Genomic DNA, 20,046 nt, shown 5'->3' on the forward strand with positions numbered 1-20,046 from the left:
CGTGCAGCAGATTTTTGTCCGGCCCTGCCGAGAAAACCTTCCCCAGATCAGAAGTCGGCAGCCTCTCAGGACACAGGTGTATCCAGGCCTGGCCACGTGTCCTCCTGGTGCACCTGTACCTGCTGCATTCTGGGCACGTGGGCCAGCGGTGGCCAGGCACGCCACACCTAGGGCCCCAAGCGTATTGTCCGTTTCCCTGGGGGAAGGGACCAGGCCTTGGCCGTTGTCCCTCAGCGGTGACACATGTGCCTGACTCACCCATGAACTCGTCGAGAAAAAGCGATGCACCCCCAGGCAACAACTCCAGGCCCGCCTGGACCTCTCTTCCTGCCTGTCCCACCGTGCCAGGTCAGCTGGCCCTGTGCCTCCATCCTCGATCGCCCCGCACCACGAGTGTTGCCGTCATAACCGGTGGATGTCACCGCCGGCAGCGGCCTCATTCCCCACGTGGCAGCCAGTGCAAACAGGTGGCATCACCCCCCGCAGGTGGTTCCTCCCACTGCAGTGAGGAAGAGCCCCTCGATGACCCCTGTGCCCAGGGTCCCTGTCCCCTACCCTGCCGCGTCTCCTGACGTGCCCCCCTTGTGCACCTGCTGCAGCCGCGCGGGCCTGCTTCCTGCTCCTTGAGCTTCTCGGGGTCATTCTCCCTTTGGGACACTTACGTTATCGCTCCCTGTGCTAATGCCATGTCAGGAGAGAGGGCTCGCTGAGCCGCTTATCTAGGATGGCAGCCCCACCCCGTTGTTCTCTATCTTCACCCCCCTCCCAGCCCTATCGTCACCAGACTTTGTAATTAAATATGCGTCATTGCTTTCTTTGCCCGGGGAGTCTCTCTGTACTGGGACGCGAGCTCTCTAAGGCCAAGGTCCTGGCTCGCTTTGTGCGGTGCCCCCTGCCGCAGCCCCTAGCACCCGCAGGCATCCAGTGACTATTTGTGAATTGAGTGACAGATGCTCTCAGCCAAGGGGCAAGGACTGCGTGTGACCATCACACTGGGACATCCTCACACAGCTGTGTTGCCACGTTAGCGAGCACCCAGGGGTAGCGGGCGGCTGTCCCTAGGCTCGCACACAGGCCACAGCTGCCCCGGGAGAGCCCTTCTGGGGGCTGTGCTGGTTAAGGATGCAATCTCTTGGTCAGTCATTCTCCTTGGCAACCGCACATGAGCACCCCCTTTGCCCTGCCCTCATAGTTTGAGTCTGGGATTCCCCAACCCCCGCCTCGACCAAGTTGATGCCTTTTATGGGAAATAGGCCTCCCCCCTGCCCCCACTGCCGCACCACGTGGCAAAATCATCCTCCTACTTTGGTAGCTGGCTCAAATGTCCACTCCTCCCCTGCCCACCCCCCTCCCCACCGAAGCTTCTCTCTTTTCTTTTTTCATCCCCACAATCAGAAATTAACTCCCTGCCCTCTGGCCTCCCCTAGCTGCCTGTGGGTGCCTGTGTGTCATGTTCAAGTCAGGGAAACAGAGAACATTGAGCACCGGCTAGGGATCAATTTCTCTGCTAGGGCTGGAGGCGGGAAGATACAGACACGGTGCCCCCTGTCTTTAGGTGCCTAAGCAGGAGGGAAGAGCAGCTACCCGTAGTGACAGCTGCTTCCTGAGGCTGAGTGCTCGCGGTGTGGCAGGCACTGTGCTAAACGCTCTATGTATCTCATTTAATCTGCCCAGAGCCTTACTGTCACCTCTACAGGGGAGGAAACTGACTCAGAGAGGGTGGGGGACTTGTCTAAGGTCGCACAGCTCTCCATGATAGAGCTGGGATTTGAACCCAAGGGAGTCTGGTTCCCAAACCCCACAGGGAGCTATTATGCTGCACTGCTGAGGGATGTCATGAAACTATTTACCTATTTTAAGTCCTTCGTTCACTGAAAGAAGTCACTGAGCAGTCTTTACACATCCAGAGCTTCGCTTTCTTCTCAGCAGAGGCGACATCTGAACAGACACTTGAAGGATGAGTAGAGGTTTCATCGTCGGAAAAGGGGTAGAGGGAAGTATTATTCTCATCTTTTCTTTTCAGAGGAGAAAACCAAGGCTCAGCTTGTTTCAGGGGAGTCCAAGCTTCCTGATTCCTTCGACTTTGCTATGCCGCCTCTCTGAAATATGCTAATACAGCCCTAACCCAGGTTCTAAATTAGAAAGGAATACTCTTTTTTTAAGTTGAATTTTTACTGATGTGAATCATCCTGTTTTCCTCACCCACTGGACTTTTGTCTTTGAAGCAGATTGAATAGTCACAGAGGCCCAGGGCGGGGAGGCCTTCTGTAGGGGGCTGGCGTCTTCTCCCGGCCTGCATGGGAATGCTCAGACTTTGTTCTCTGGGTTTTTTGTTTTGTTTTGTTTTTTTGGCCTAAAAAGAAATACATGCACCTGGTAAAAAATTCATAGAGTGTAAAAGGGGTTGGAGGAAGAGTGAGCTCCCACCCACCCTGTGCTCTCGTTCTTTTCCTAGAGGCAAACTCACGGACACTAGTTTCTTGCATCTGCTTCCAGAAATGCTCTCTGCTCCTATAAGCATTAAGTTCATGCCCCTTTCTTCAGACACACATGGGAAGCTACTAAAAACTCTGTCCCACTCTCATTGACAACACGGCAGAGATTTTTCTATAGGCAGAGCATGTCCTACACGACCTCATTCCTTTCAGTAGCTGCTCAGCATCCCGTTGCCTGACAGCCCATAATTTATTTAACCTGTCCCCTGCTGGTGGTCACGCAGGTCACTTCTAGTCTTTTACTTTTGGCAACAAGGTTTCGTCGAACATCCCTGTACATGCATCTTTGGGCACACCTACAAGTATGTTCAGAGGATAAATTCCTGGGAGTGAAATTTATTTTATTTTTAACACTCCTACTATTGAATATTCCACTGACTTCCTTACTCGCCCACTTCACTGCCTGGTATCCTTTGTGGGGAAGTTCTGACCTAAATCATACTTGCGAGAAAATTGAGTTTTAGTTCTCAGGCTTTGGTTTTAAAGAAAATGGAACCCCTGAACACACGTGCCTTTTAATGTCTTGCATTTGGAAAGCACTCTTGAGATACCTGTGCTCCAGCTTTCCTTCTTCAGGTTGGAACATCTTAGCTTCTTTTCCTCCTGCTGCTACTTACAGACTTACAGTCTGGTTTGTTTTCGTTTGTTTGTTTGTTTTTGCCCCAAGACTATCTCTAACTTCTCCCCAAATGGGCTGAGGTCTCAGCTGCATCATTGTGGATGTGTTTGAAGCACGTCCTGAGTAGGGTTTTGTTACATGGACGTGGGACTGTCCCTGGAGCAGGTGTCCATGTCAGGGCTCTGATCACTCTACTGACCTGGAGAATGGGCTACGTGACTCACCCCAACCGCCCCACTCGGAGGTGATGCTCAAAGTCCTTAAGAGCCCGTATAAGACAGGGTCTCCAGGTCAGGCTCCGCGGGTGCTAGCCGTAGTGCTGAAGCAGGATGGTGCAGGAGGCCCTTGCTGAGCCAACTCTACCCTGAAGGAGAGCCAGGATGGGTAGTGGTGCTGGAGTCGTGGAGGGTCAAGGCAGCACCGACCTCTTTGGGAAGACCTGTGAGATGTGATGTGGTTTAATAAGAAGCCCATTGGTTTGTAGTGGGAGACCAGCTTTGAGTTCTACCTGCATCTCTCACGGGCCGTGCAACCTTCACTTCTTGTCTCCAAATGAAGGAGTTTGTGCCGTACAGATGGAATCTAATCCCTCTTTTTTCTCTAAAATTTGATAAAAGAAAACAAGCAAAAACAGTCAAAGTGGTGGGTTCTAAATCTGACCCGTTTTCCTGGTATTTTTATGTTTGTCGCAATGATGCCTTTTTCCTACCTAACTTCTGCATTCAAGATTAGCCAGAGAAATGGATTTGGGGGAAGGGTCTCAAGGAAGAGAGGCTGTGATCTGATTTCAGAAGCATGGGGCACATTATAGAATTGTGAAAAGAGTTGAACAGGAGAGAGGCAGGTTCAGATCCTGATTGAATAGGATAGGACTGAAGGCCTATTTGTCCATTCATTTATTCATCATTCCCTCAATATTTGTGGAGCCTATCAAGTGTTGGCCACTATGCTGGGCTCCAGGGATGGGGTAATGATTGAAGTAATGTCCCCGCTCTCTTGGGACTTACGTTCTGGAGGAAACTGGGCAAGCCTCTTATCCTCTTTGGACCTAAATTTTGGGCTTACGTGTTTCTACCTGTAAATTCTTTAATGGAGAATGACACTGGTACTATTACTTCCCATTCTAGTGGCCATGGCAGCCATCACTAATGAAACATAGTGCTCCAAGCAACCCCACAGTCAGATATTAGAAAACAAGCCTAGATGTTGAATCCTAATGTCCTTTCCTGCTCTGAACTTTCATTCTTATTATTTCTAAGTAAGTGGGAAGGCAATATTATGCTGAAAGAAAAATTGCAGGAGAACTCCAAATCATAGAACTATTCAAGCTGTAGATTTTACAAGAAAACCACCATCGCTTTGGTTTTGTTGGGTACAAAAGGTACGTGTTTTTGTAAAATTTATTTTAGATCTTTCTATCTTAGATTTTTTTCCTTCCACATCTTTTGCTGCAAGTTCTCCAGCTCAACCCGCTTTACTTTGATCCCTGGATAAAGGAGAGGCTCATCAGCATTGACTTTTAACTCCTTTCACTTTGGAAACCTCTTTATGAAGCCTCCTTTTACCGGAGTCAGGTTGGACAGAATCAAATCCTGCTCTTTTTGATAAATGTTTCTACTGCACACTAGGTAACTCAACAGCAATCACTAGCAGAAGGCCTCCTAGGGGGCTAACGTGGCCATCTGGTCTTTTATGTTCCACTCCACACGGTGGAAGCCAAACCAAGGTTGGGCTGACAGCAGTCTCTTGGTGATTTTCTCCCTGGATTCCAAAGACACACTTGCAGTGTTTCCATTTCTAATCCCCCCTTCCCTTTCCCATAATAGATCAGCAAGTCCAATGTCCCCAAATTGAGCTCAAATAGTGAAGAATAAAAAAAAGTTTGCGTTGTTTCTGTTGGAATTGATAACTCTATCCTTTGGAGATTTCAAATGCCTCTCTACCTCTCACAAAACAGGGAGATTTGTGGACACTGGGGACAATGTGGCTCTATTTTATTTAATTCTATTAGATATAGGGGTCTGAGATTATGAACACTTTGCTCTTGTGATTTTTAAGTTTTAATGAGCCAGAGCTACCTCCCTCTATAATAAAACATTTCTCTCCATTGAGGAATGACAGCTGGGGTCTTCAGTATTGCAGGCTGAGGTATTGGATAACTTGCACAGAAGTTAACTCTTCCCTTTCCAAGAAGCTGAGGAAAATAGATAATTTCCACCATTGGATCATGGACATTTCAACCTAAGAGCATTTTTTAAAAGAGAAAAGGGATTCATTTCTTTTTCTTCCTTTGAAAGGGGGTTGGGTATGGAAAATATGAAAAAAAATCATTCTGGCCTCGTTGAAAGCAGTGGGTATTAAATATAGATGAGATAATTCAGTTCTCCTTTTAAGACTTGTTAAGGACACCCTGTCTTCTCTAGAGCCACAGAGTTCTCCCACATTTGCAAAATAAAGTGGAAGGCTCCCTAGTTTTAAGGGGTTTGGTTGGCCATTTTTGCCAAAGGTAATGTGTGGAATATATTGGAAAATCTGCACAGAAGGAAAAAACCTGTGCACTTCTAAGAGCATGGATTCTGAGACAAAACCGCCTGAGTTGGAGTCCCAGCTCCACCTCTTATTATTCAATCTTCTCTAGAGCTCAGTTTTTTCATCTGTTGAATGGAGGTAACAGAACCCATTTCATTGATGGTTATGGACTTAAATGAGATGACTCCTGGAATGGTTTGCTTAGCACATCCCTTGGCGTATTCTGTGTTCCATCAGCATTAGCTACCACTTTGGCACCTGTGCCTCCATTTCCCCATCTGTAAGGTGGGGATAATAGGATTAAAAGAATCTCTCTTTCTAGGCAGCTAGCTAGCTGAATGAGATATAGACCCATTGACAGCAGTGTGGTTGGTGTCCTGCTGCTCGTGTGAAAACGGTTACTGTTGTTGCACGGATTCCAAACGCTTTCCTTAACACTGGAAGGGCAGCATGTGAAAGAGCCTAGGACCCGAGCTTGAACATCACACGTCTGGCTCTCCTGCTTATTAGCTGTGTCCTTCGGCGAGTTATTTTACTTCTATGCCTCGGACTTTTCGTCTGTAGATTGGGACCCATAATTCAATCTCCTCAGTGGGGTTGCTGGGAAAACGAATTGAGACAGCTCTCTGTAAAGGGCTTAGCAGGCGTCCGGCATAGATTCAGTGTTCAATAAATGTTTGCTAATGTTTTCAGATGCTTTCTTGTAACTGGGCAGATTGGAACTGGGCAGAGGGTTCCAGGAAGAATGTGATTTGGGAAGCAGTGCTTTGCTGGAGATAATTGAAAGGCAGCCGTCTTGCTGTTTGCAGATGTGGTCACCCTCCTGGGCTTTCTCTACGCCTCCAGTGGAGAAAACACAGGCATTGTGAAGAAGTTCCTGAGGTTTCACAACCGAGAGCTGGAGGCCACCCGACGCCAGCGGATAGATTATCCAGTGTAAGAATGGGCAGGTGATGGGGGCTGGTGGGGCAGTACTGTGTTTCTCTGAAGACCAGGGCAGGCTAGTGGAATCCCGTAGGAAGACACGCCTTGGTAGCACGTTTCAGAAAAATGTGGAGATCCACACGGCTTAGACAGAACTTGTGGCCCAAAGTATTCCTGAATTATTCTTGCAATTAGCAATCCTCAGCATGCCTCGGACTTTCCTGTGTCGGTCCCAGGAACGACACGAGCAGGGGACCAAGGTGTGGGATCCTGAGGCCTCGCAAGCTTTCGGGTGCAGCCAGCCACAGCCAGCGCACATTGCTGCCTTCGCTTTGCTTTTTCTGTCTTGAAAGATTGGATGAGCTGCTTGAAATCTCACAACTTCTGATCTCCTCCATTGATTTCAGCAAAACCCAGATATATTTTTTTCCTTCTGCTGAATTGAAGATGCTGAAAACAGTTCCTGGTTCACCTCAGACCGGATGGATTTAGCAGAGTGATTTAATTCTTCCCATGCTGCTGGCTGTAGAAAGATCTTGAGTCACTTTACTGAGCGTATGTTCTTGCTAAGCTTCCTTGTAATAACTTATCTTCATGAGCTTGCTCAGCTGGGTGGGTCAGGAGGGAGCTGTGTGGCACCATCTGTTTGCATATCTTACCACTGATTCTGAGGCCAGATTACAAAGCCCAGAAAATTCTAAAGGACTTGTTTGGACCTATCCCCAAAGAACCCGGGGCCACGGCCACTTTAACCCAAACTGTGAATTGCTTACTGGGGTAACGGCCAGAACTCTGTACATTTGTTTTGACCTTGATTCCTGTTTCACCTGCAAAATGCAATTACTCCCAGCGCCTCATCTTTGAACTGCTGGTCACTAACATAATGTGTGGCATCAAGCAAGGGTTCAGCAAATATTTGCTGAGTGATGGATGGATCACACATCTTGGCTAAATGTGTCCTAGTTAAGTTGACTACTGTTATTTTATTCTCACGCCACAAATCACAGATGTACAATACTTTTTTCAACTAAAATAGCCCCGATCCAGAAATGGAACAATTAGATTAGTTGTTTCCATATGGGTCAGCCAAACTGTGATCCTGACAACCTAATGTATGCATTAAAATAGTATCTATGTGTCCCAATTAACATATAGCGATGCCATTCGCAGATTATGACATTTTTGTACCTTAAGGCTTTCATCTTGGAAGGAAACAAAAATTGCTCAAAAGCCCTCATTATGTTTTTTCTTTTAATCATTGAAATTAGAATAGCTTCTTATCAAACCACCTCTTATTTAAATCCAGATTTTTATTTTATGTCTGGCTTTCCAACCCTTTATCAAGAATTCAGATGGCAGGCATGTGAGATTGTCAAAGAGGCACAGACCCAGAGTTTTCGGTGCAAGGGACACTATCTGCTAGTTGTATACAATGATTCTTAACTCCTGTCTGTTGCAGTTACTATAACTACCTCCTTTGTCTCAAAAATCAAGCTTTGCAAGCTGATCTCCCATGATGAACATGAAGGCAAATTCATCCCTTCATTGGAAAGAAAGCAATTTACTTGGTCATTGTTAGCTATAATTACCTGTTCTTGGATGATATCAATCTGCAGATTTTTTTTTTTTCTCCTCACTCTTGTAGGTTTACTGTTTCATTGTGGCTTTACTTACTCCATTATTGCAAGGCCAATCTCTGCGGGATTCTCTACTTTGTTGATTCTAATGAGATGTACGGCACGCCGTCTGTATTTCTCACTGAAGAGGGTGAGTATAAAACAGAACCTTTAAAATAATACTGTAGTTTTCTTGTGCTCTATTGGCAGTTATGTCTGGAATTAAGGAAGATGCTGTCAACGTGGTAGTTGTTCAGCGAAAGCGATGATTTTCAAATGCGGCCTCATGTGAACCTTTTCTTTCTTTTTCTTTTTCTTTTTCTTTTTCTTTTTCTTTTTCTTTTTCTTTTTCTTTTTCTTTTTCTTTTTTTTTCCTGGAAGCGTAAAACACATGTCTTCTTTACGAAGGAATCCACTTGTGTGTTCTTTTGCTTGCTTTGTCTTTGTTTATAGGAAGATGACACATGTTCTAGCCATAGCGCTCCTTTGGACAATTGTCGAAACAGGAGCAACCACTTCGTGCACTTTCTAAGTTTTTTTTTTTTTTTTCGTGTTCACGAGCTTTCATTTTCCTTGTAGGCCACTTGCATATTCAGATGCATCTTGTCAAAGGAGAAGACCTTGCTGTGAAAACGAAATTCACCATGCCTTTGAAGGAGTGGTTTCGACTGGATATCTCTTTTAACGGAGGCCAGGTATCTGTGCGCACGCCCCGCGAATCACTTCGTGTTAAGCCTTGCCATAAACTCAGGAAGCAGGGATGTCTGCAAGAGCACATTTGTGGCGAATGATAAACTCTTTACAACTCTACACTTTTTCAATCAAACTTTTATAGATGGAAGTTTAAATCATAAGAATCCTATCCCATTTAATTAACTTTTAAAGTGCTTCTTTCGACCGTATTGTGAATGAGTAAATAATATAGCCAGCTCTATGTCCACAATTATCTGGATGATATCAGCAATTCAGTATTCCCCCACCCCCACCCCCCGAGGGAGATAGGCTTTGTGGAAATAAATGTTAAAGCAGCATCGGTCATGTTTATGCAGTGTTATCAGATCTACGACTTTTTTTTTTTTTTTTTCCAGGGAATTTATTGGTTAGCTCAGCCAAGAAATGGTTTGACTGTTTTTGGCAGTTACACAATTGCTGACGTTTGGCATTAAACAGACAAATAATAACCAACAAACCTAAGTGATGGCAGGACAGAGGGGCTTTATCTACTTTGTAGTATAAAAACAGTGTACATAACTGTTTCAAACTCTCATAACACAGATTTTATGGATTGTGGCAAATCTGTTGTTATAATTGAAGACTATTCCATTTCTCAATATACTTGATGCCGATGTGCTACTTTTTTCCCTCGTTTTACTTCCTCATCAGCTTTTCTTATTGATTTGTGATTTTCCGGTAACAAAAGTGGAAGAGACGTTTTGTTTGTCTTGTGTATTAGGTAATACACAGACTTCCCTTGGTGCTTAGGTTTATCACATTTCCTTTTTCCTGGAGAGACAAGAAATCAGGTCAACCCTTGTTGTCTTCCTAAGAAGAGTCTGTGAAAGGTTAGCTGGGATTTTTTTGTATGTTTGTTGGTTTCCTTAACAGTGTGAAGTGACACAGCTGTGGTCTGTGGTCCAGCTTCCCATTTATGTAAGGATTATGATGGCATTATAGCTTGGTTGCTGCTTGCTCCTAAGAAGGTCAGATTGGTTCTATGTGTCTCTTAAACGGGTATCAAATCATCAGAGCAAATCACAGATCTTATTTTGTGCCCTATGGATGCAAGGCTCTTTGCTCACGGAGCTTATCGACTATTTATGGGAGAAGCATTAGGCAGGTGAAGGGATGTCATAAGGAGAGCTTAATTACCAAATGACTCATATTGACTCAGGGAAGAGAGGTGGCACTTCACGCTGGGACACTCGGGGAAGGTATCATAGAGAAGGTTCCTACAGATTGGATGGAATGGAGAGAGAGGAGAGGAGGCAACATTTTAGTACATCGTTGGAGGTTAGCAGCAGATAAACCAGTTTGGAGTAGAAATTTACAGACTGTAGAAAACTAACAGAAGAAAAAAAATTGTCTTTAGGGCTAGAATGTGGACAATCTTGAATATCAAGGAATCTGGATTTCTATTTGCAAGGCAGCACTAGTGTCATGGAAGATTTTCGAGCAGGAGAAGAGTAGATCAGAGTAGTCCTTTAATTAAAGAGATGAATTTAATTTAGCAGAGTACGTGATGGGGTAAAGATTAGAAAGACCAGATGGGGTAGAGAGAAAAAAGAAGTAGGGTTGGGTTTTTTTTTTTCTTTTTCTTTTGGTAGATTTATGCCTTTGGTCCTACTTTCCTTCCATCCTATCTGGTCTCCCTAATATCTATAGGTCCCCCAAACAGCATTATGGTTTTTCCATATAACATCCACCCCTGTGTTGGGACTGTCATACTCATTGCTTTGGCTAAATGGACAAGTGACTTCAAGCCAGTGGCTGGTTTAGAGAAACAATAGATCTGAGTCATTTTCTTCTCTGAACCAACGTGTTGCATATGGATGAATTGGGTTGGGTTTTATGCATTAGTTTGTCTCTCATCGACACAGTGTCGTAGCCACACCTTTGAGACCCTGCTTAGGCCAGCACATGTTCCCTAAACCCTTGCTCGGTGCTAGCACCGGGGGAGTAGAAGGAGCCCCTTAGCTCCAGGGTAGTCCAAGGCACGAGAAGAACACGGGACAGCTAACAACATTCTCGACAAAAACATTGTCACTGTTGAAATGCCAGTGACGATTCTCCGTGCTTAGGGAAAGGGAGTGGGGAACAGCAGCACGCGAAGAACGCTCAGCGCCAACTTATTTCTCCCCTAAGGCTCTCGTGGGATCAGAGTAAAATTTCATAAACTCCTTGTAGTATGTTACACATTTCCTCATCTTTCTACGCAACACACTTTTGAGCACAAGTACACCAAACGAAGCTTTGGCTGGTAGCCTGGAAGCATCTGAACCCCACTGGGGGAAAGTGGGTGATGGATATTGTTACCATGTGTAGTCATTTGGAGAAATTAAATTTCTTTATATCTTAAAACGTACACTGGGCTAGTAAAGTGCTCCTTTTATTTCTGCAGAAATGGACCAGGGGAGAGACCACACAACCCATTTTATGAGTAATTTATACCCAGGACTGTATTTATGATGTGAGGTGTTGGGGCATAACTGATCTTGTGTATTTCTCCCAACACAGATCATAGTAACCACCAGCATTGGACAGGACTTGGAAAGCTACCACAATCAGACCATTAGGTAAGTGTGATATTTTCTTTTTACGCAACATGTTGTTGGATAAGGATTAAGAAATCTTCATACATTAGCCTTCAACCCTCATGTTATTCCCACACTTCCTTATTCAGCTTTTCTGAACATGGACTGTGTCTGGTCTGCCCGAGAGCCAGTGTTTGCACTTTTTTTTTTTTTTTTTTTTTACATCTGCAAATTCCTCTCCCTTCCCCCCACAACATTTTTTTCTAAGCAAGAGAAACTATTTCTCTCTCCAGATCCCATTGTAAATTCTTCCCTTCGTGGCACCTTATAATTCATTTTCTTTGAAAATTATCTTCTGTGAGGGATTCTGAAAGATAAATCAAAGTATTAATGTTGCTTATTGAGAATGGTTGGTAGCTTTGGCCTAGGATAAAGCATAAAAGCAGACAGTCCTCATATTTATGTTTATAATCTAAATTTGAAATGCATGCAACTATTGATATTGGTGTAACTTTTCATCCTCGTGTAACCATTCTCCACAAGAGTTACGGAAGCTGAGAATTAGGTCTTTTGCCTTGCATTTCATAATTTTTTAATTTCCTTCTGCATCCCTGTCTAATAGCGGGGTTTCTAGTGGCAGAACCATGGGGCAGCCTGCTTTGGGAACCCAAGATACCTCAACATGCCTAGACTATATATATATATCTACAATCAAATGCTTAAAAATAAGTGTAAAAAACAGAAACACAAATTACCAGCTTTGCATGTATAATTTATGTATGCATGTATAATACCCATGTACCAGCTTTGTCTGTACAATTTAAAAAATGTATTAGGCACTTTGGCTAAAGGAGGGGGTCATCTCGTTCCTCCCCGCTGTAGTTACTCTACTACAGCGAGCAGGAAACTGTCTCTCTGAACAGGCCCGATCCCTCAGACTCCTCACATAATCCACATTTTCTTGGAAATCAATTATTGAAGAAATGAAAACAAAGAGAGAGACGCAGGAATGGAGGGGGGCAGGGCACACATCCTACTTTTTCCCCCCTGTCATTCCAGTTTATATTTATGTCAAACTGCTTGCTTTCGGGCTCTGGGCAGGTAGAACAATTCTTATTTTCATGGCCGGATTAAAGGATTACAGTTATAAGGAAAGGCTAAAGAGGTGTTATTCCTTAGCCTGCAAGAAGGTCAGGGGCGACTTGACAGCTGTATTGGAGCAGAGAGGCTGAGGCCTGAAAACAGAGGGGAGGAAGGCTGAAAGGGTACCAGGAGGACTTAGACCAGTCAGAAAGAGTTCAACGGGCATGAGTTTTGTTGTAGAAGAGAGTTCAAAAGGAGAGAGGCCTGGCAGTTTTTTTTGGAGAAACAGATGCTATGTGGCTCCTTTGGGAGCGTCTGCTGGTCTCCCGCTCTGCATGGTGGGCCCCAGAAATCGAGGGTTTAAATTTTGGGATGTGAAATCTGAAATAATACCTCCTCCTTTCCTTCCTGACCCCCACGCCCGACCCCAGGACGTTTTTGACAGAAGATTGATTTCATAGGCTCTTTTTCATTCTTGACATAAGGGCTTCCTTTCATCATACATCCCAGAGACCTAGGTGCTGAATTGTAGTTGGAGCGATCACAGGGTGATCCAGGGCTGGGACCAGCACGCGGGGACAGAGACATACGCCTTCCACATAAGATTTAAGGAGGTTCCAGAAAACTCCATAATTGTATTAGTTTGCTAGAGTTACTGGAACACAGCACCACGAGCTGAGTGGCTTAAACAACTGAAAATTGTTGTCTTACGTTTCTAGAAGCTAGGGGCCCAAGATTAAGTGTCGGCAGGGCCGTGCTCTCTCTGAAGGGTCTGGGAAAAGAGCTGTTCTGGGTTCTGAGCCTTCCAGGCCTGTCTCCAGCTTCTGACAGCTCCTGGGGCTGTGGTGGCAGGTGTCCCAATCTTCACAGGACATTTTCCCTGTGACTGCATGCATGTGTGCGGGTCTTTCATATTTCCGCATTGGGTAAGAACACCAGCCATATCGGACTAAGGGCCCATTCTGCTCTTATGGCCTCATCTCAACTCATTACACCTGCCATGACCTTATTTCCAAATAAGGGCACATTCTGAGAGCCTGGGGTTCAGACTTCAACCTGCAAATCTGAGGTAGGAGGGTGGGGGGAAATGACACAATTTAACTCATAACAGTAATCATGACAAATAACATCTAACATAATATTGTAAGAAACAAAAATTAATGTAAGGAATAGACAATGAACAAAAAATAAAGGTATTCCGTAAATACAGAATCCGTGTGATCATATCAGATTCCGGAGAGGAGGATGGATTATCAGGTACAGACCAACTCAACATTCTGCTTAAAACATTGAAATGATCTCTTACGTGGTAATAGGGGCAGTCCCGGACCCAGGAGTACCCCTTGCCACCTCCTCAGCTGTCCTGCCTGTACTCCTGGGACCTTCCCCATCAATAGAAGAACTGGATTTAATGTCTGGCCTACCTGGGATTCCTGTGGTTAGATATTTGGAATCTCATCCATCAGAGAGATTTCCGAGTGGGCCAAGCCAGTGAACTAAACATCAGATATTTCAGATGGTTATAGGCTTTCCATCATAGCGCTCCTTTTCATTCCTTGTTGTCGTGTAAACATAATGATAGCTGCCGTCCCACAAAGGTGGTATAGAAAGATCAGTAATTAAGTGCTCAGGAGTGCAGAGCTACACACAAATGAAAGGCTGTCAGTGACAGTGGGTGACAGGTAACAACTTCAGGCCTGTATAGGGTTTATCCTTCCTTCATTCATCCAATATATGCTCATTCACCCAACCTGACACAGTGCCAGACTCTGGGAATAAAATGATGAACAAAAAGAATACAGGCAATCCCTACCTGCATGGAGTTCAAAAAGACAAAAACAAAGCAAAACCAAACAAACAAAAAAACCCCAAAAACCCTAGTGGGGGGAGGCAGATCTTAAATAAATTCACAAATACATTTAAAATTGCATATCATGGTGAATTCTGGGAAGGAACTGAATAGAATAATAGCTTCAGAGGATACCAAAGGGATCAGAATTTTCAGCAGGTTCCAGAGAAATGACATTTGAGATGGTGATTACTCTAAGGGGGCAGAGGGACAGCTAATTTGAAGCTCTATGTTCCCCTACTAAGGAATGCTCAAGCTGGAGCTGTTTTCTAATCCTGAGTGAGGTTTATTAACGCCGGAGATTCTTTTGGGCTGCCCGCGCTCTGCAGTAATAAACCAAGGCAGTCTCCTATGTCCAGATAAGAGTAAAGAGAGTTTGCCAGTGTGTCTGAGGTTTCCAGAAGGGATGGCCTGGGCCTTGGAACCGTGTTGCTCAGCTTTATGTCAGTGAAATTGATGACCATCAAATGGTGCACACACAGTGCAAGGAAGCACTTGCAATCTTTGTGCAGCCACGGAGGATTTTAGAGGAGAAAAATGTACAGGCGCTGATGTGGATGGAAACCAGGCTAGGGAGATTTCCTATTTAGCTCTTCCTTTGGGGTTCCCAGACCCAATTCCAAGATGGGGGAGGCTTCCCGCCTACCACCGCCAAGCAATTCTCAGACACCAGCAGGGTGTCCGAGAATTCAATGCAACTCCAACACGGTCTACCCAGAGATAGCATCAGACGGCCACAGAGTCAGTCCTACTAGACTGCCCCCTCCCCAACTTCAGATACCAGTTCCAAGCCCATGCAGTAGATTGGAGGTTCCAATGACCTCCTCCTTAGGTTCTTTTTAGTTGCAAGATCAGCTCCCAGGACTCAGGGAAGTACTTACTTATATTTACCCATTTATTAAAGGATCTGATATAGGATACTAATCAACAGCTAGGTGAAGAGATGCATAGGGCAATGGCTAGGAAAAAGGCACAGAGCTTCCACGCCCTCTCCAGGTGTGCCAATTTCCTCAGCCTCCATGTGCTCACGAACCTTGAGGCTCTCACCCAGGCCTTTAGGGTTTTTACCGAGGCATCATTACATAGCCATGGTTGACTAAGACATTGGCCATTGGCTGGTTCAACTTGCAGCCCTTCTCCCCTCCCTGGAGGTTAGGGGGTAGAACTAAAAATTTCAATCCGCTAATCATATGGTTGGTCCAGCTGGGAACCAGCCTCTGCCTTTGAGTGGAATCACCTTCACTGATATAACAACAAGCATCTTTACCACCTTCAACACTTAGGAGATCCCAAGGGTTTGAGGAGCATTGTGAGCCAGCAACTGTGGACAAAGATCAAATGTATATTTCTCTTTTAAAAAAATTTATTTTTTTATTTTAGAGAGAGAGAGTGAGGGGGAGGAAGGGAGGGAGAGAAAGAATCTGAAGCAGTGCAGAGCCCAATGCTGGGGCTCAATCTCTTAACCCTGAGATCACGACCTGAGCTGAAATCAAGAGTCAGACGCTTTAACCGACTGAGCCACCCAGGTGCCCTCAAATATATATTTCTTATAAACCACAAGGTTGCAATTGTATTATGATAGTGATAAAAAAATTACAATCCCATATCATAGGGACCAAGTAATTTATGGATCAGTTGAAAAATTCAGTTAAAGCAAAGATCCATGTAAAAAGATACTTACCATAAACATTTTATTTTAATGAAAAAAACCTAGAAACATACATTCATCCACCAATCTTTCCAGATAGGGCCTTTGTTATGATTCTACCTATAGAAGTTCCCTGTGGACTTTCTTGCATAAAAGGCGCCCAATTTCTGTTTCTTACAAATGGAAAGAAAACAAAGACACTTGTGAAGCTGTCAGAGCCAAAATACATCTAGATTGCTTCCATTTTCTTCTAGTCTTCTACAGTTGTCCTAATTCCACACTTTTTGAGTAACTGTTCTTTTCTGAATCTACCGAAAATAGTCAACCTAATTGTTATAGAATGGACAAGTCTTTCTTTCCAGTCCACATTTTATTGAATAACATAATAGTAAATTTTATAATTTTAATGACCATACAATTGGCACTGTCAGGTTTGGGAACAGACACTTCTGATTCTCACTGGGCATGTGATCCTACTAAGATGGCAGTAAAAGTCCGGCCGTGGACTAGGTTAATAATAATAACCGTAGTTAACTGTTATGGTGCTTAATTACCATGTGCCAGGTGCAGTTCTAAAGGCTCTGTTCAAAAATTAGTTTATTTAATCCTTCCAACAGCCCAGTAGTTCTGGGCTACTGGTACTGTTACCTTCTCTACTTAAGCAGTGTGAAGACTAAGGCTGCAGAGAGTGGGCTCCAGCCGCCGAGCATCCAGCACGTAGCAGGGATAGCCAGCAGGTGTGCTGGTGAGTTGGTTGAGCCGAGTTCCCTTAAGAGAGCTTCTATTGTAGAAGCATTGCTTTGTATCCTTCAAGTACCAGGTACTGCATCGTGAGGGTGGCTGGAATGTTAAATCTTTCCATGGTCTTGAAAAACAAAATCAATTCATAGCTCTCAGAGATAATAACTTCGCGGTCCTAGAGGAAAATAAAGGGAAGGACCATCATCTTCTCACGGCCCTTCAAGCCTAAGATTCTGAAAGGAAAAAAAAAAGTCCAGAGAAGAAGCACTTCTTTTCCATTTTAGCCACATTCTTGTAAAGCCAATTTCTGAGCATTCACTTTTGCTGCCGTCTGTGGATGTGTTCTCCCTTTTGTCTTCCTCTCCAGCCAGGTGCACCTGCTAGGGTTCGGGTTCCTTGGTAACAGTCAGTACAGCCTCTCTTTGGGGCTAACCCCAGGTTGCTTGGCTTCTCTGATCCAACGGCTGGTATCTTGCTCCATCCCTGTTGGCGTCACCCTGGCCCATTGCTCTCGCGGCTCGCCGGGCTCCTGGCGGCTTGCCTGACATTTTGTTTTCTTTCCATCTGCTTCCATCTGCCCTCTGCCTTCCCTGGCGCTTCCTCTTTGCTTGGCTTCTCACTTGATATCTGTCTTGACCCCCTCCCCCCAACCTGCTGTCCACATATGATGGCACCTTGTTCACCTATCCTATTTTAGTTTTTAAATGGGTAATAAAGGCACATGTTTAAAAAGAATCAAAACTATATGAAAAAATATACAGTTAGGTGTCTTGCTTCTACCTCCGCCCCCATCCACTCCATCCCCTACCCTCATGCCCTGGAGAAATACTATTATTAGTTTCTTGCAGTGTATACTTAGACTTTTTAAAATGCAAATACCAAAAGAAAATCCATTCTCCTCTTTCTTGGATAAAAAGTATGTATTCTTTGTTCCACACTTTTGTTCTACTTTTTTTTCACCTAATATATTAAAGATCTCTCCAGGTCAGTACACAGAGCCTTCTGTTCCTTTTTTTAAGCTATATACGAGGAAAAGGCTCACATTTAGGATCCACTGGATGGCTGTGGGCCAGACACCTGGGGTTTTCCAGGCTTTGGTGAATATAAACAATGCAGCAAGGAACAACTTTGTGCATTTTATTCATGCTGGCCCATTGTCCCCCTTCGTTTCCCTTCCTGTTTCTTCAAGTCTTTCAGGACGAGGCGGACTTCCAGCATATCACCTGTGCTGACCTCTCGCTTTCAGCCTCTTCCTCCTCACTCTGAATTTTCTCTTGGTTCTTATCTAATAGGATATGTTGTTAGTTTTCCTTCACAACCACCTTCTATCCATTCAACAAGATGTTTTTTTTTTTTTCCTTTTCGAGCAAAACATTTCCAAGTAAGACTAGAGATTCCAAAAAATTCTAATTCCAAACAATTTTACCAATATCGAAAGCCGCCAGGTACTGAGTATTTATGGTGGGCCAGGCACTCTTCTGGGCATATACCATTACATTTCATCTTAGTCCTCCTAAGAATATAATTATTTTTTTAAAGATTTTATTTATTTATTCATGAGAGACACAGAGGGAGAGGCAGAGGCACAGGCAGAGGGAGAAGCAGGCTTCCTGCAGGGAATCCGATGTGGGACTTGATCCCAGGACCCCGGGATCACACCCTGAACTCAAGGCAGAAACTCGACCACTGAGCCACTCAGGCATCCAAGAATCTAATTATTAAAGAACTGATTTATGAATGAGAAAACTCAGTCTCAGAGAAGGTAAGGGACAGGTCCAAGGTCACACAGCTGGTAAATAGCAGAGTTGGGATCCTAGCCCAAGTGTGTCTGACCCCACCATGGTCTTATCCACTAGAACTCAACGTGAAAGGCAAGAAGAAATTTAGGGGTGTAAGTCAGGGACGGTCAATGAAAGAGTCTCTTTTTTGAAGATCTGGTTCAGACCAAGAACCTTCTTAATTCTTTGTTCTTCTGTAGCTTCAGGGAGGATTTCTATTATAATGACACTGCTGGATACTTCATTATTGGAGGGAGCAGGTATGTGGCCGGCATTGAAGGGTTTTTTGGACCTCTGAAGTACTATCGTCTCCACACTCTGCACCCCACACAGGTGAGCCCTGGGCATCGAGAAGTTTCTGGGTGTTCATGCACGATGGGTGTGTGCCTCGGGGACGTGGAACCTCATGTAAACAAAAGATTTACCCAAGCCGGACCTCGCATTGGCTCTGTCATCAAACATAATTAATATGGAGGCTTTTCCCCCAGCAAACTCGATAATAGATTTCTGTTAAGGTTTGGTTCATTTAGTACTCATAAAATGGAAACCATTTACTTCCTCTGTTTTAATAACTACTAGCTTAATTATAGAGTAGATTTTTATCAGGCTGTTGCCTATCCAGTGATTAAGCTAATGAAAGGAGAGAATCTTACTTATTTGGTAGAGCTTCTTTTATGTGCTATTATTTAAAGTATCAGAAGAGGAGATGCTCTAACAAATTAAAATCTTGGTTCCGTTTGCTGCTCTCTTCAGAAACGCAGGCCCTGGGCTCCCACTGGGGTGGGTTGGCTGTACTAGGGATTGTGGAGGACTCAATCTACTGTATCGTGACCCTGCATCAAAAAAAAACCCACCCACAGATGGGATTGTCCAGCTCTGCAGGCCTGCTCCCTCGGGGCTGGTGCAGGGAGATGGGGATTCCCACCATTACAGAGGTGTCTTTTTCCACCTTGGTAAAGAGATCACCAGACACCTGAACAAGGAACGTCAATGCATCCTGTGACCCTGTGGGATTTGTTCTGGGAAAAGCGGGAGTCATTAGGCAAAGTAAAGGAAGAAAAACGCAGAGCCCTCTACCCATGGGTGCATCTCAAAGGCCCTATGGAGAGACCTTTATGAAGAGGAAAACAAATAAATTAATTTATTCATTTCACGGCAAACACTTCTAGAGCACCTGCTATCTGCCAGGCCCTGTGCTGGTGCTGAGGCATCCAAGATAATTAACATGGAAGCTCTCAAACTTTTTTCTGAAGGTGGTTCACATAAGAAATCTATGTAATAATAAAAAAAGAAAGAAAAGAAGAAATCCGTGTAATATCATGAATATACATATACATACACACATAGACACGTATACGTATAAAATACAAAACTGAAACAATGATCTTACAAAGAACACATACCCTTCCCATGTTAAATGCACTCTGCTATTTTGTGTTCTACTTTATATATATTTTATAAATCACTGCTGGTTACAACCTGCTGAAATCATTTCATGACCCCCTAATGGGTC

General features: G+C 44.3%; 1 protein-coding gene across 6 annotated transcripts in view; it reads left to right on the plus strand.

Annotated features, from left to right (window-relative positions):
• The window catches only part of SEL1L3 (SEL1L family member 3), a 99,920-nt gene that overhangs the window by 18,143 nt on the left and 61,731 nt on the right, over nucleotides 1-20,046 (plus strand). For 4 of the 6 annotated variants that reach the window (XM_038533552.1, XM_038533549.1, XM_038533551.1 and 1 more), the window contains exons 3-7: nucleotides 6,435-6,579; nucleotides 8,213-8,334; nucleotides 8,763-8,878; nucleotides 11,418-11,476; nucleotides 18,734-18,866. In XM_038533552.1, the coding sequence (XP_038389480.1) occupies nucleotides 6,435-6,579; nucleotides 8,213-8,334; nucleotides 8,763-8,878; nucleotides 11,418-11,476; nucleotides 18,734-18,866 (575 nt within the window). The remainder of the gene's footprint in view (nucleotides 1-6,434; nucleotides 6,580-8,212; nucleotides 8,335-8,762; nucleotides 8,879-11,417; nucleotides 11,477-18,733; nucleotides 18,867-20,046) is intronic. The other 2 variants (XM_038533548.1, XM_038533550.1) reach the window with 1 other exon arrangement.

The sequence above is a fragment of the Canis lupus genome, chromosome 3, assembly GCF_011100685.1.
Source record: "Canis lupus familiaris isolate Mischka breed German Shepherd chromosome 3, alternate assembly UU_Cfam_GSD_1.0, whole genome shotgun sequence".
Classification (NCBI taxonomy): Eukaryota; Metazoa; Chordata; class Mammalia; order Carnivora; family Canidae; genus Canis; species Canis lupus.